General features: G+C 38.6%; 1 protein-coding gene across 1 annotated transcript in view; it reads left to right on the top strand.

The window, feature by feature from the left end:
* MAP1C (methionine aminopeptidase 1B) overlaps nt 1-15,277 on the top strand; it is a 308,081-nt gene extending 292,804 nt beyond the window's left edge. The window contains exons 9-10 of the mRNA XM_089424489.1: nt 2,138-2,185; nt 14,867-15,277. Coding sequence (XP_089280615.1) covers nt 2,138-2,185; nt 14,867-15,012 — 194 coding nt within the window. The 3' untranslated portion in view covers nt 15,013-15,277. The remainder of the gene's footprint in view (nt 1-2,137; nt 2,186-14,866) is intronic.
* The last annotated feature ends 270 nt before the right edge of the window (nt 15,278-15,547 follow it).

Genomic DNA, 15,547 nt, shown 5'->3' with positions numbered 1-15,547 from the left:
TTTAGGCAGGTATTTTGTTGGAGAATGTATTTATGGTTGGCCTTCTTAAAATCATTATTGACATTGTAAGAGGAATTTTTTTTATTGTTTTTGTTTCCAGCATGTTCTTCATCCATGGTTGAATCAAAATATGTATTTTCAAGTCATGTTCTTCATATATTTGGGCATTCCTTCCTATGCATTTGCATTTAAACTCAACTTTGCCTATTTAGTTTCTTTATTCTTTTGTAGTTTATAGATGCCTTGTGCCTATGATGCATTTTCACATGTACATTTCTATTGCCATCAATCATTTCTTGTTAACGATAGACATAAATATGTTTATTCTCTCAGTTGTTCCTTATTGTTTAGGCAGGTATTTTGTTGGAGAATGTATTTATGGTTGGCCTTCTTAAAATCATTATTGACATTGTAAGAGGAATTTTTTTTATTGTTTTTGTTTCCAGCATGTTCTTCATCCATGGTTGAATCAAAATATGTATTTTCAAGTCATGTTCTTCATGACTATGAAAGAAGTAAATTTACCATTCATTTTATAGCTACGGGATGCTCCACGAGTGCTAAGTCGGCCAGCTAATGGATCAGGTCAGCTTGCCCCTCAGACACATCTATTCAAGCTACCTCTTTAACTACATATATATCTCAAGTCATGCTCAAACGAAGGATCAATCATTCAAGCACTATCTTCTATCCTCTGTTCATGCGAAGATCTGTAACAAGAAGTATAAGAGTCGGACAAATATAATATACTTGACAAATTCTCTCTCTCACATTCATTGAAGTCTGTAATAATTCGGAAGCCAAAGGTCTGGGATCTGCAATTCAAGAGTACTAATCCGAAGTCCTGAAACTGAGCAAGAGTCACTACAGGGATCCGAAGTTCTCTCCTTTAAAGTGTGACTTCCAAAGTCAATTCCGAACTGTAAAGTATATATCTTGTGAAGTCTGAAGTCAGCCTCTGTCATTACAGGAGGTTGAGATATGAATTCGATATCACCTCAAGGAGCTATCATCTGAAGTCTGTGGCCTGTTGTATTGCAGGGATTTGAGATATAGAGGTCTGTCATTCTACAGAAGTCTGAGACCAGAAATATGGGGATCCGAAATCAGAAGGAAAGGCAAGGTCTGTTTTATGACAGAGGTCCAAGTCCATACAATACAGGGGAAGACTCAGATAGGAAGACTAGGCAGAGTCCTAGTAAGGGATACCCCATCAAGCAAGCCAGAGGCATATGGATTTGAAGATTGTTCAGTTATCTAGAAGGAGCATTGTCTTGGTGGATAAGGTATTGAAGAGTTTTTCAAGAGACAGACTTAGCACTTGTGGAGGCCATCTTGGTTTATAGGTTTCTCATGTTGACTTGATTATCTAAGAAGGTTGCTGGGTTTTTCCCTGGATGAATCTGTCTCTTTTTGTGTGTTCTGTGGTTGATTTGATAATTGCTTGATGAAGAAAGATTAAAGATAATAAAAGAAGAACATAATATTCCCAAGTAATTATCAAGTTAAAGAATTTTATCTTCTTTCTTGAAATGTCGACATATTTCACTTTTGCATTTATGAGAATGAGATACTTTGCATCATTTTTGTGTTTACTTAAGCTTGTTATATCATGATTTAGTGTTAATAAGATACCCAACGCTCATATAGATATCATTTTCAAAGATACTATCCCCTAGATGAAATGTTCAGATTGAGATGGTGGAAGGAAACATATACTAAGATTCATTTTCTTTGAGATACACAATCTGAATAGTTCTAGATATAATGAAGAATGTTTAAGAAGTTGATGTAATTTATATCCTATGAATTTGGTTTTTTATTTTCAAGGAAAACCTCATGGTATCTTTCCCCTCCTCGCCGTAATATCTGGATGCAGAGTGGCTCCAATTATGGCTGGGAACCCCAAGGGACTCAACTGGATTTAACCCTGTGACCTATGGCCTCCACATCAGCAACATGCCATGGGTGGATGGTTCAACTGATTGAAATAACTCTTGGGGCTATTTATGAATCTACTTATAGATAACACTGTTGAAATTAATTTGTAGCCCTAACCATTTCTTGCGTTTAATCCTTTCAGAACTAGCAGGTGTTCTTTTTAATTTAACATCTAATATGCATTATTCTTTAACAGGTAATGATAACCCAGGCTGCATGGTGGCAGGTCAGACTTTCACAATAGGTAAGTGCGGATTTATTCCTACTGGGTTTTAAGATTCTTAGGGTTCTGTCATTTTTTCTTGTCATGATACATGGTAAAAAGAAAACTATCTTATGCTTCTGTGAAAAGAGAACCTATTTGTCTTCGTTCTTAATGATTATATTTTATTGTTCAAGTGTTTGGATTTGATGCCCCAACAACACTACCATTGGGCATTCTCAACTTTCCAGTTTCATATTTTTAGATAGTTTGGACCATAACATTTAGAGCAACAGTAATAGCATTGAGTATCCAAGAATTTATACACAACTATTGTATCTTGGTTTACTCCACTGAATTATAACATAAGCACTGAATTCTGGCATGTGTTTCCTGTCCTTGATTGAAACTGCATGGTAGGAAAATATAACATAAGCACTGAATTCTGGCATGTGTTTCCTGTCCTTGATTGAAACTGCATGGTAGGAAAATATAGCATTCGCTCGCTGATTTATTAAGAAACCATGAAACTTCTATAATCTAAGTAATGAACTTTGGGTTAGATTGAAATACAATAGACAATATGGAAAGTATCTGTGATAGACTTTCCTGAAGTAATTGCATCTCTATGTGAGAACCATGCATGAGAAAATATATAATATCAAACCATCACTAACATCTCTTGGTCAACCAATGTTGCAATAATCGTGATCGGGATTAAATCGGCGAAGGTCCAAAAAAAGAAAAAATCGTAAAAATCAGGATAAAATCCGTAATAATACAAAAAAATACAAAAATAAGATTTTTTTTGCAAAAAAATCGTCGATTTAATCTTTTCAGGGTAAAAATCGCGATTAAAATATATATAAAATAATGTAAATATGAATAATAATGATAACTGTAATAATGATTAATTAAATAGTAATTAGTATTGAAAAGACGTATCTCTAAGGACATAACCGTACGTGAAAAATGTAACTACCTAGGGTATATAAGCAGGCCCTCGCTCTCATTTGTATCATCATTCTCATTCATACATTTTAATATATATTCTTCTATCTTTAATGAAGATCTTCATATTCCAAGTATTTTGCAGTGTTTAACCTTTGAGTATACAAACTATGTTCGTTACATTGGTATTAGAGCATTCCTTGTTAGTTTTTGGTAGCATTGGATGTGATCTAGCCATGAAAATTGGTGGAGAGGCTAACACACATGAATTCTAAAGAACCCATAAACTGTTTGGTGAAATTCGACCTGGATTGTATTTTATTAAAATAATTAATATTTTTAATGGGGTTCCTAAATCTAAACTTAGGAAAATTAAAGTATTAATGAGTATTAATCAAAATATGGGTGAGAATGATCTACAAAGGGGATCAAGTCAAGTTTTAATCTTAGTCGTTGATTAGAGACTTAATCTCGGTCGTTGAAGTCTCAACGAGAAACATATAAGGAGGCTTGGGGTTCATTTGAAACACACAAAGAGTTGGTTAGTCAGTTCGATATTCCTAGGACAGGATTTGCTAAGGAATTCGAACAAGTCATCAAGCAGTAAGGATCAGAGGCAGTACCGGAAGGAAGCGATTTCCATTTCTAGTGAATATGCTTCAAAGAACACATCAAAGGATCAAAGAGCTAGTGTAGTGCCAAGGAGGGACAACGCAACAACTGGAGGAGGTCGACGTAGAATTGCTGGGGACAATAGAGATCCGTGCTAGGAATTATAATGGGTGATTGGTAGGAGAAATCTTGATTTCTCAGCAGTAGCTAGGCTGACGCAATTAGAGGGAGTCTCCACACAGAAGCCACGTCATCCAGGAGCTAGGGCCAGTGTAAATTCTCTAGATACAGTGTGAGAAAATTCTCACTATTCTTCTATTAGTTATCTTCTCTGAGTGGATTTCCATTTTCTTTGGCGCATCTAGATTGTATTCAAAAATTTACTGCCAATAATTTACTGACAAGAGGAGGGGGAGGCTAACCCTATGTGGACCCAGTGGATACATGTGGATTCGGATGGGAAGAAAGATGAATAGGGTTAAAATGAGTGGAAGGGGAATAATGTAGGTGGTATCGGGAAGCCGTACCACACGACCAAAATTAGGATTTCCCATGTAGTGTCATCCCTAAAGTTCCTGGCCAGTAAAGGAGATCCCACGGGAGTAGGATACAAGAGTAACCACGAAATCAAGAAATCGAGACAAGAATACAGAACTAACCCACACTTTCCGCTAGATCTCCACAAAATCAGGAAATGGAGACAAGAATACAGAACTAACCCACTCTTTCCGCTTGATCTCCCCACCAGTTCATGCCCAAAAGTGCCCATAACAAATAAGAAAAATTACTCATCTATACCAATGAAAAGCCATACCTTTGGGGTTGGGAGGCCCACCTTCAAACATACATTCATAACGGATGGGCAAAGGACCACATCGCCAGCTCAAGGGGCAGAGAAATGGCACATCACGCTGTCTAGGCCTTAGGGGCTACTGGTTGAGTACCATCTAGGAGAAATTTTTTCTCCTATGCAAACTACCCAGAGGTGGTGGGTAACAGTCCCGGTATATGGATTCTTAAAGCTTTTGAATTTTCACTGTGGCCGACAAAAGTTCCCTTCTTCCCATAAGCTTCCAATTTTGTCCTTTTCTCCTTGGGCACATGAATATAAACAGGACAAACGAAAATTCTTAAATGTTCAACATTAGGATTTACACTTGTGAAGACTTTTTCAGGAGCCTTATATTCTAAGATTCAGTGTGCATATCTATTTTGAACATAGATAGTGGTCTTTGAAGCTTCTCCCCACAGAAATATAGGAAACTTCATGGCTGCTTGGGGCTCTAGGGGATGGAGAGCATGATGTGTAATATGTAGCATTGGATATCCCTTTGAGGTGGGGAAGTTCATTGCTCACCAGGGGTTGGGGCAATCATGGGTTCCTTAATGATAGAGGGGGCTCCTTTAGGGCCCATAGGAACCAGGGTGATGGCCATGGATAAGGGGTAGAGTTCGTGTTTGGCTTTTTCCCATGCACTAAATTTGTGTCCCGACCATATTTTGCATTTTGTTGTACATTTTCTATTAAGAGTGGCCAAATTATGCTTTTTTATTTTCTTTTTAGCTGCATCAGCCTTCAGGTCATCATTCCAGGCCCAACCTAAGGTGTGGACAAGAGAAGGGGGAAGCTAACCCTATGTGGACCCAGTGGACACATGTGGATCTGGATGGGAAGAAAGATGAATAAGGTTAAAATGAGTGGAAGGGAATAATGTAGGTGGTATCGAGAAGCCGAACCACACAACCAAAATTGGGATTTCTCATGTAGTTCCATCTCTAAAGCTACAGACCAGTAAAGGAGATCCCACGGGAGTAGGATATAGGAGTAACCACGAAATCAAGAAATGGAGACAAGAATATACAACTAACCCACTCTTTCTGCTAGATTCCTCCACTAGTTCATGCCCAAAAGTGCCCATAACAGGTAAGAAATATTGCTCATCTATACCAATGAAAAGCCATACCTTTGGGGTCGGGAGGTCCACCTTCAAACATACATTTATAATGGATGGGAAAAGGACCACATAGCCAGCTCATGTGGCGAAGAAAATGGCACATCAAGCTATCTAGGGGTTGCAAGGGGCTATTGGCTGCCGACTGAGGACCATCTAGGAGAAATTTTTTCTCCTATGCATACTACCCACAGGTGGTGGGTAATAGTCCTGGTATATGGATTCTTAAAGCTTTTGAATTTTCACTGTAGCTGACAAAAGTTCCCTTCTTCCCATAAGCTTCCAATTTTGTCCCTTTCTCCTTAGGCACATGAATATAAACGAGACAAAGGAAAATTCTTAAATGTTCAACGTTAGGATGCTCACCTGTGAAGACCTTTTCAGAGCCTTATATTCCAAGATTCAGTGTGGATATCTATTTTGAACATAGATAGTGGTCTTTGAAGATTCTCCCCATAGAAATATAGGCAACTTCATGACAAGTTGGGGCTTTAGGGGATGGAGAGCATGATGTGTATTATGTAGTAGTGGATACCCCTTTGAGGTGGAGCTGTTCATCGCCCACCAGGGGTTGGGACAATTATGTGTTTCTTAATGATGGAGGGTGCTTATTTAGGGCCCATAGGAACCAGGGTGATGGCCATGGATAGGGGGTAGAGTTCATGTTTGGCTTTTTCCCACGTGCTAAATTTGTGTGTCCCGACCATCTTTTGCATTTTGTTGTACATTTTCTGTTAAGAGTGGCCAATTATGTTTTTTATTTTCTTTTTAGCTGCTTCATCCTTCGGGGCATCATTCCAGGGCCAACCAAAGGTGTGGACAAGAGAAGGGGGAGGCTAACCCTATGTGGACCCAGTGGACACATGTGGATCCGAATGGTAAGAAAGATGAATAGGGTTAAAAAGAGTGGAAGGGGAATAATGTAGGTGGTATTGGAAAGCTAGACCACACAACCAAAAATGGAATTTCCCATGTAGTGCCATCCCTAAAGCTAATGGCTAGTAAAGGAGATCCCATGGGAGTAGGATACAAGAGTAACCACGAAATCAAAAAATGGAGACAAGAATATAGAACTAACCCACTCTTTTCACTAGATCCCCCCACTAGTTCATGCCCAAAAGTGCCTATAACAAGTAAGAAAATTTACTCATCTATACCAATGAAAAGCCATACGTTTGGGGTCAGGAGGCCTACCTTCAAACATACATTCATAACGGATGGGGAAAGGACCACATGGCCGGCTCAAGTGGCGGAGAAAATGGCACATCAAGCTATCTAGGCGCTGCAAGGGGCTGTTGGTTGTCGGTTGAGGACCATTTAGGAATTTTTTTTTTCTCCTATGCATAATACCCATTGGTGGTGGGTAATAGTCCCGATAAATGGATTCTTAAAGCTTTTGATTTTTCACTGTAGCCGACAAAAGTTCCCTTCTTCCCATAAGCTTCCAATTTTGTCCTTTTCTCCTTAGGCACATGAATATAAACAGGACAAATGAAAATTCTTAAATGTTCAACATTAGGATTCTCAGTTGTGAAGACCTTTTCGAGAGCCTTATATTCCAAGATTTAGTGTGGATATCTATTTTGAACATAGATAGTGGTCTTTGAAGCTTCTCCCCATACAAATATAGGCAACTGTTGATCATGAGCATGGATTTGGCAGCATCCATAATAGTTCTCTTTTTCCGTTTGACAATTCCATTTTGTTGAGGATTGTGTTAATTTTCTTGAAACTCTACAATTACTTTGTGAATCAACTGAAAACTAGGCCACTGAAAACTGAAACCAAATTTACTTTCACCAAGATACAAATTTTCTTAACAATTTATAAACATGCATTGTTTCTTAATAGAGTTTTTCTATTTCTTTTCCGAAACATTGTTTTTTTGTTTAAGCTTTGCGAATTCTTCCTTTAATTCTGTCATTTGTGCCCTTGTATTACCTTGATGTTCTTTAGTACTAAATAATCTCCCACATGTTGGACAACATAATTTGCAATTTTTTTGAATATATACCCAATTTCTGTTAAACAAAATGGACATGTAGTCCAAAATGTTGACTTGTTTACGGAATTCATTTTTTTTTGTTCCTTCTCGACTTCTTTAAAATATATTTCTTGCAATTTATAAATTATTACTTTGTTGTTTTAATATTAACTTAACTAGTTTAAAAAAAAAACTTCTAATTACTCCTTCCTTTAATATTTATACCCTTCAACTATTGGATAATTTCAAATAACCCCATTCGTAATTCTAAGCTTGAACTTTCAATAACTTTGAATTTTTTTTTCTCCTTAAAATATCCCTTAATTTTAAACTCTTATATATATATATATATATGACTTATATTATATAACCTAAGAAACACCACTCAATAACTAAATATCAATTATATTATGTATATGTTATGTAATCCAAAGCGGGGGACACGACAGAACGAATGGTGGATACAGAATGGCGGTTGGAAATCGAATTGATCGGGATTGAATTGTGAAATGGTGGTGGTGTCTGGTCAGCAGCTCCAGTGTATACGATACAGGCACGGGCGCAGACAGGACGACAATTGGTTAATGGCCGAGACAGTGTGGTCGGGTTGTGTTGGTGTACATGCACTTAGATTAGCTCCAGTTGTTGGTGTACATGCACTTAGACTAGCTGTGTTGGTGTACATGCACCTAGATTAGCTCCAGTTAACTTATTGCTTGCATGTGGCACATGTACACATAAAGCACACTTAGCTTTAGTTAGCTTTAGTTATTGCATGTACAACTAAGCTTAACTTAGTTGCTTTTATGTATTTATTCTAAAACTCATATTGTAGAATTTTTTACTTTCATTCTTTTCTCAATTCTTGCTCGCTTCCTTCCTTCTATTGCAAGCTTGTTATTGTTTTGCAGATCTAGATCTATCTGTGTTTCTCAAAAATCTTACATGGTATCGGAGCACAGGGATTTGTAATCAGTGCACAAGCAATTTTATTTGCAGGTTCAGAAGATTGAAGCAACAACAAAGAATGGAGTCTAAATTGGAGTTTCCACAATCGACAATTCTCACTCCATATAATTATTTCGAATGGAAGCCAAAGATTCAACTTCATCTCAGAAGTAGAGGCTTATTTCGAATAACCATGGAAACGGAAGTTGAACCAACATCGGCAATGGAGAAAACAAGATATTTCAATCGCATGGACGAGGCCTTCGGCATCCTATGTTTATCTATTTCTCCGGAATTGCTATTTCATGTTGAATCATGTTCAACGCCAAATGAAGTACGGAAAATTTTGGAAGGATTGTTTGGAAAACAGGATGAAATGCAAGGTCACATTCTCGAAAATGAGTTAAACTCATTAGATCCGAGAAACTTTGAGAACATTCAAGATTTTTTCACAAGGTATAAAGCCTTGTTGGTTCAGCTGAAAGGATGCGGGATCGACAAATCCAAGCAAGAAAATCAGTTGATTCTTTCCATTTTATCAAAACTTGGTCCAGAGTATGCAGTATTCGTCTCTACATTCCACACAGTCAGATCTGCAACTGGTGCAGCTTGGAAGATGCTCTCACTGGATTCTTTTATTCAATCTTTGATGCATGAGCAAGATAAGCTCATCAAAATGGGCACACTTAAAAATTCCAAAGCGCATGCACTTACTGTGCATGCAAAAGGAAAGGCAAATTCCAAAGACCATCAGAAAGGAAAAGGGAAGAAGGATCATGATCCAAGAAAGGGAGGACATCCCAAACCCCCTGATGGATCATCTAGCTCAAAGGAAAGGAAAGGAACGAAAGGGCAATCAATGTGCAATTATTGCCACCGTGGTTTCCATCCTGAATCCACATGAATGAAGAAGACTATAGATCTTATGGCGCAGACACTCCAGCAACACAATCTTGGAGACCACATTCCTGAGAATGCTAAGAAGAAGTCTGGAGAAAAAGCACCAGATCCAAGAGGTAACGGGCATGCTTTGATTGCTCTTCATTCTGCACCACAAGAATGGATCATCGATTCAGGAGCTTCACATCATATTGCTTCTTCAAAGGAATCCTTTTCTTCTCTACATGCATACTCAGGTCCTCCCATTCTCATGGGGGATAATTCTGCAGTTGCAGCAACTGGACAAGGAAGAGTGCAATTCGAAGATGGAAGTTTTGAAAATGTCTTGCATATTCCAAGGCTTTCTGTGAATCTTCTCTCAGTGTATCAGATGACACACATAGGCAGCGGAAGGAAAGTGGAATTTACCCCGGATTCCGTGAGCATTTATGACATGCAAACCAATTTGAAGATTGCATCTGGCAAGGTAAATGATCAATCTCGTCTGTATACATTTTCTGATTTTGTTCCTCAATCAGATTCTATTTTGCTACTTACGCATGCAAATGAAGAAAGTAGGATTTGGCACGAGAGATTTGGGCACTTGAATTTCAGATATATGAAACAGCTTAGTAAGCAAGGGATGGTCAAAGGATTGCCAACCATTGAATATTCAGATGGTGTTTGTAATGGATGTGCTCTTGGAAAGCATCCACAAGAAAAATTCGAGAAGGGGCATGCATGGAGAGCCTCTTCACCTTTGGAACTTGTACACAGTGATCTCATGGGTCCATTTCCGGTGCTTTCAATGAGCAAAGCAAGATATGTGTTGTCATTTATAGATGATTACACGAGATTCACTTGGGTTTACTTCTTGAAACTCAAGTCTGAAGTTTTTCAACATCTAAAGATTTTCAAAGCGCATGCAGAAAATCAGTTTGGAAAACGCATCAAAATACTCCGCACAGATAATGGGACGGAATATGTTAACAAAGATATCAAGAATCTTTGTGATGAAGCAGGCATACAGTTGCAGCATACAGTTCCTTACACTCCACAGCAAAATGGCGTGGCTGAAAGGAAAAATCGATCTTTGAAAGAGATGGCTAATTGCATGTTGCATGCAAGATCTCTTCCGTCGAAATTGTGGGCCGAAGCTATTAATTGTGCCTCATACATCTAGAACAGATCTCCTCATAAATCTGTTACTGGAAAAAAACCTTTTGAGGCTTGGACTAGCATGCAACCTGAAGTTAGTTATTTCCGCATTTTTGGATCTCGAGCATGGGCCCACATTCCTCCAGAAAAGAGAAAGGCTTTGGAGCCTCAAAGCAAAGCATGCATGTTTGTTGGATATTCTGATGAAGTCAAAGGGTACAGATTGCTTGATATCCACACTGAAGAGCTCTTTATTGAAAGGAGTGTAAAGTTTGACGAAGATATTTCGCATGCACCAGTAGATGAACTTGTTACCAAGTTTCCATCACCACTCATTGATGAGGATGTAGATGAAACTTCAGACCAACATTCAAATGAAGATGAGTCTTTTCCTGTGACCCCTGTTAGACCACCAGTTGTTGAACATCGAGATCATACTTCTGCACGTAGTTCGGAAGATTCTCGACCACCTTCAACACAAAAATGGCACAGCATGAGTGATATCCTTGATGATCCTGCCTCTATCCCTCTGTTTGAGGAAGATCCGCAAGCACTCTTAGCTATGGAGCCATCCATGCCCATGCATGCTTATATGATGCATGGATCTGATCCACAAACTTATGCAGAAGCAAATGGGCATCCTGAATGGGAAGCCGCCATGGATGAGGAATATAACTCTCTCATTGAGAACCAGACTTGGGATTTGGTTCCGCTACCTTCAAATCGCAAACTTGTGAGATGCAAGTGGGTTTACCGGACCAAGAAAGCATCAAATGGCCAAGTTAGTCGATATAAGGCACGATTGGTAGCAAAAGGTTTTCAGCAAGTACATGGTGTTGACTATGATGAGACTTTTGCTCCAGTGGAAAAAATGGATTCCATTCGGCTAGCTCTCTCCATTGCAGCAGCAAGAGGATGGGAGGTGCATCATATGGATGTGAAGAATGCCTTTCTTCATGGTGATCTCGAGGAGGAAATCTACATGGAGCAGCCACCGGGATACATGCAGAATTCATCTCTGGTATGCAAACTAAAGAAGTCTCTCTATGGCCTCAAGCAGGCACCTAGAGCATGGTATGCAAAGATGGATTCTTATTTGTTATCTCAAAATTTTGTACGCTGCAAATCTGATTCCAATGTTTATTTTCTGAAGAAAATTGACTCCTTGTTGATCATAGTACTCTACATAGATGATCTTTTGATAACGGGTAGTTCAGCTTCTTTCATTACTAACATCAAAACTGCATTGCATAAGCGGTTTTCTATGACAGACATGGGCTTGCTAAATTTCTTCCTTGGACTAGAGATCCATCAGCGTGATTCTGGCATTACCATTTCTCAACCAAAATATGCCAGAGATCTTTTGGCACGATTTCACATGAGTGACTGCAAGCCAGCAGCCACACCTTTCTTATCAGGGATAAAGCTTGAGAATGGCAAAGACACACCATTGGTTGATTGCACATTGTATCGCCAGCTTGTGGGAAGTCTTCTTTATCTCACTCACTCCCGTCCTGATCTCTCCTATGCTGTCGGAGCAGTTTCCAGATACATGCAGGAGCCACATGAGTTACATTGGAACGCTGCAAAGCGCATCCTTCGATATGTCCAGGGGACAATCACCTATGGGATTCATTATGCAGCCAATTGTTCTTTGAATCTCATCGGGTTCACAGATTCAGACTGGGCTGGCGACACCATTGATCGCAAGTCTACTTCCAGTTATGTACTTAGTTTGGGATCCGGCCCAATTTGTTGGTCAAGTAAGAAGCAGGCTGCCATTGCTTTATCATCAGCAGAGGCCGAGTATAGAGGAGCAGTCAATGCCACTATTCAGGCAATTTGGCTGCAACATTTCCTATCTGAGCTTGGGATTAGTGTCCATCATCCAACTATCATCTGGTGCGATAATCAAAGTACGCTAAAGTTTTGCAGAGATCCAGTGCAGCGGCAGCGTACCAAACACATCGAGATCCACATGCACTTCATTAGAGAACTCATTCATGATGGGATCATCGATCTTCAGTTCTGTCCTAGTTCCGAGCAGATTGCTGACATCTTCACCAAGACTTTCACTGAGCAGAAGTTTCGATTCCTGCGAGATCGTCTCGGGGTGAAGGACACGACTGCCTAGCAGTTGTCTTTTCTCTACTTTTGCATTATATTTTGAGGGGGGGTTTTCTTCCCACCGGGTTTTCCCTCTTTCCTCCTTTTTATGCATTGTATATGGGTACCTAAAATGGCCGTGTTGCCGGGACTCATTCATTTTGCATCACACTCACCTAAGTTATGCTTAAGGGGGGGTGTTGGTGTACATGCACTTAGATTAGCTCCAGTTGTTGGTGTACATGCACTTAGACTAGCTGTGTTGGTGTACATGCACCTAGATTAGCTCCAGTTAACTTATTGCTTGCATGTGGCACATGTACACATAAAGCACACTTAGCTTTAGTTAGCTTTAGTTATTGCATGTACAACTAAGCTTAACTTAGTTGCTTTTATGTATTTATTCTAAAACTCATATTGTAGAAATTTTTACTTTCATTCTTTTCCCAATTCTTGCTCGCTTCCTTCCTTCTATTGCAAGTTTGTTATTGTTTTGCAGATCTAGATCTATCTGTGTTTCTCAAAAATCTTACAGGTTGTTCAGCGACTGTGCGAAGAAGAGGCGTGGCTAACGGTAAGGCTGTGGCTGTCGTGCGATTCAGCGGCTATAGGAGGTTGTGGGTTGTCGCTGAGCCCGGTTAGAGGTATCTCAAATGGTCGGGCTATCGTCTTTGACGTACATGTTCAACAGTGGTGGGTGCAAAGGCTCCTATGGTGTATGACAAAGAAGCGGTTGTAGAGAGGGCCGGGTCTCCGGTGGAGGCTGTGTGGATGGGTGGAGGAAAAAGGGAATAGGCGAAAGGGAAGACAACGACGGTGTTGGAGAATCGCAACGAGGAATCATAGGCTCAAGTTGCGGTGGCTCGAGCAGTGGCGACTGTGGTGTGCTTGGTCCAACAGTGATCCATGGATGTACGTGTGTTCGACGTTAGCCAAGTAAATTTAATTTGAACTTTATTTTTTGGTTTCGTATTTTATTTTTATATTTTTCAAATTCTTTTTCATATATATATCTGTGTATTTTTATAAAAAAATTTAAACGTTTATCTTGACTCTTTTTGTTTAAGATATAGTATCTTTTTTTTTTTAATATAATTAAAATGTTAAGTATGACCAAAGGCCTAAATCACGAGAGAAACTCCAAAAAATCTATAGTGAAATACTTTGATCACGACGATAATTATGTTGGAGATTTTAATGGCCAATGGTCAGGATTGGAGAAGTTGGCGTTGATACTAATGTAACAAACAAAATTCATATACAATAGAATATTCAAAAGATCCGGTATATAAAAATATCTATTATAAAACAAATATATTGTATAAAAAATTTATCGAAGATATAAGATATCTTACAATCAAGGACCCACTTATACACCTATTGAAGTACCCTTTCATGAGTGGGTATGCCGTCATAGACACGCCCCTTCAATACTAATTATTATTATTTAGATTTATATTATTTTTATATAATTTATATTCATAACAAACTGCCTTTAGGATCAAAGTTTCCAGGCTTTTTGATATGAAACTTTCCCTTATTCTAGCTTATTTCCAATTCATGATCATTTGATAGAGGCTTGTTTCTGACAGAGGAAATGCCATAAAATTTTGGCTCTTTTTGCTTTATCCGTGGGCATATTGTTGATGTTTAGAACAGTGCTAAAGTGATTATAATATATGTTCGACGTAGGTGGTACATGTATGTTGTTTTCCAACATTGTTGTTTGATAGAGTGTACGTCTCCAATTAGAAGATATGAACTCGAACAATATCCATAAGTAGGCTATAATGCCATGCCAGCATAGCCTCATGTAAATGGTGTTGGAGAAACCAAGCTTCTGTTTGTTGATCTCAGCCTTCCATGATGGTTCATTGATTTCGTTTTGTTCATTTTAGCAAGTTTTTTTAGCCTCCCTCCAGTGATCTGAAGTTGCCCGTATTAAAACTGCATCATCAACAACCTTGAACTTGTTTATGAAGTGGGATACAGCTGAGGTTCTGTCACTATACAGCTTTATCCAGTTTTATTGAGGATGCGTTTGGTAGCGCATATTAACTTTTAATTCTGGTGGTTTCATGTAACCCTGTGTAAAATTTAAATGGTGATATTTTTCCTAATCTATTGCTGCAGAACCTATACTGGTAAGGGGGAGCACTGACTGCATTGTCTGGAGAGATAATTGGACTACAGTCACCGCTGATGGCAGTTTGGCTGCACAGTTTGAGCATACCATCCTTATAAAGGAGACTGGAGCGGAGATATTAACTAAGTGCTGAGGACTAGAACCAGCAAACATATTTTTACCTTTCAAAATGTACAAGAAAATCTCTGGTTAGCCCAAATTCTTTATTTTTCTTTGCTGATAATTTCTTGATGGTTATTGGATTAGCAGTCTCCTTTGTATAATATAATCCCAGTCATTGGCCTCATTCAATGAGAATTTAAGTCATTTCTCTATAGAGGTACAATCGGTACCATCACAAGCTTACAGTGGCTCAGCTTTAATTCAGATTTTATTTTGGAAGGATTTTTATTCTTTTATTTATTTTTGTCTTTGTATTTTATCAATGGAGAGGTGGAGCTCATGTGATTAATTTAATCAGACGAACAGCTTAGTAAGTACAACCATTGCAATCTTCAACACGGTTAGTATAGTTTGTGTGTGAGATATGATAATTTTTTTTTAAGGATCAAATATGAAATTATGGCAAAAGAAGGTAATTTTTATATGGCTAAGACATTAAATATTCAAGTGAAATATAAACAATGTTCTACCAAGTTGGTAGGACGCGGGATGTGTGGGATTAATTT

Source organism: Pinus tabuliformis, chromosome 4_2, assembly GCF_031772625.1.
Source record: "Pinus tabuliformis cultivar Carrire ecotype Pingquan chromosome 4_2, CPIR1, whole genome shotgun sequence".
In the NCBI taxonomy this organism is placed as follows: Eukaryota; Viridiplantae; Streptophyta; class Pinopsida; order Pinales; family Pinaceae; genus Pinus; species Pinus tabuliformis.
The sequence above is the reverse complement of the archived record's forward strand: the minus strand, read 5'-3'. Positions and strand labels throughout refer to the sequence as shown.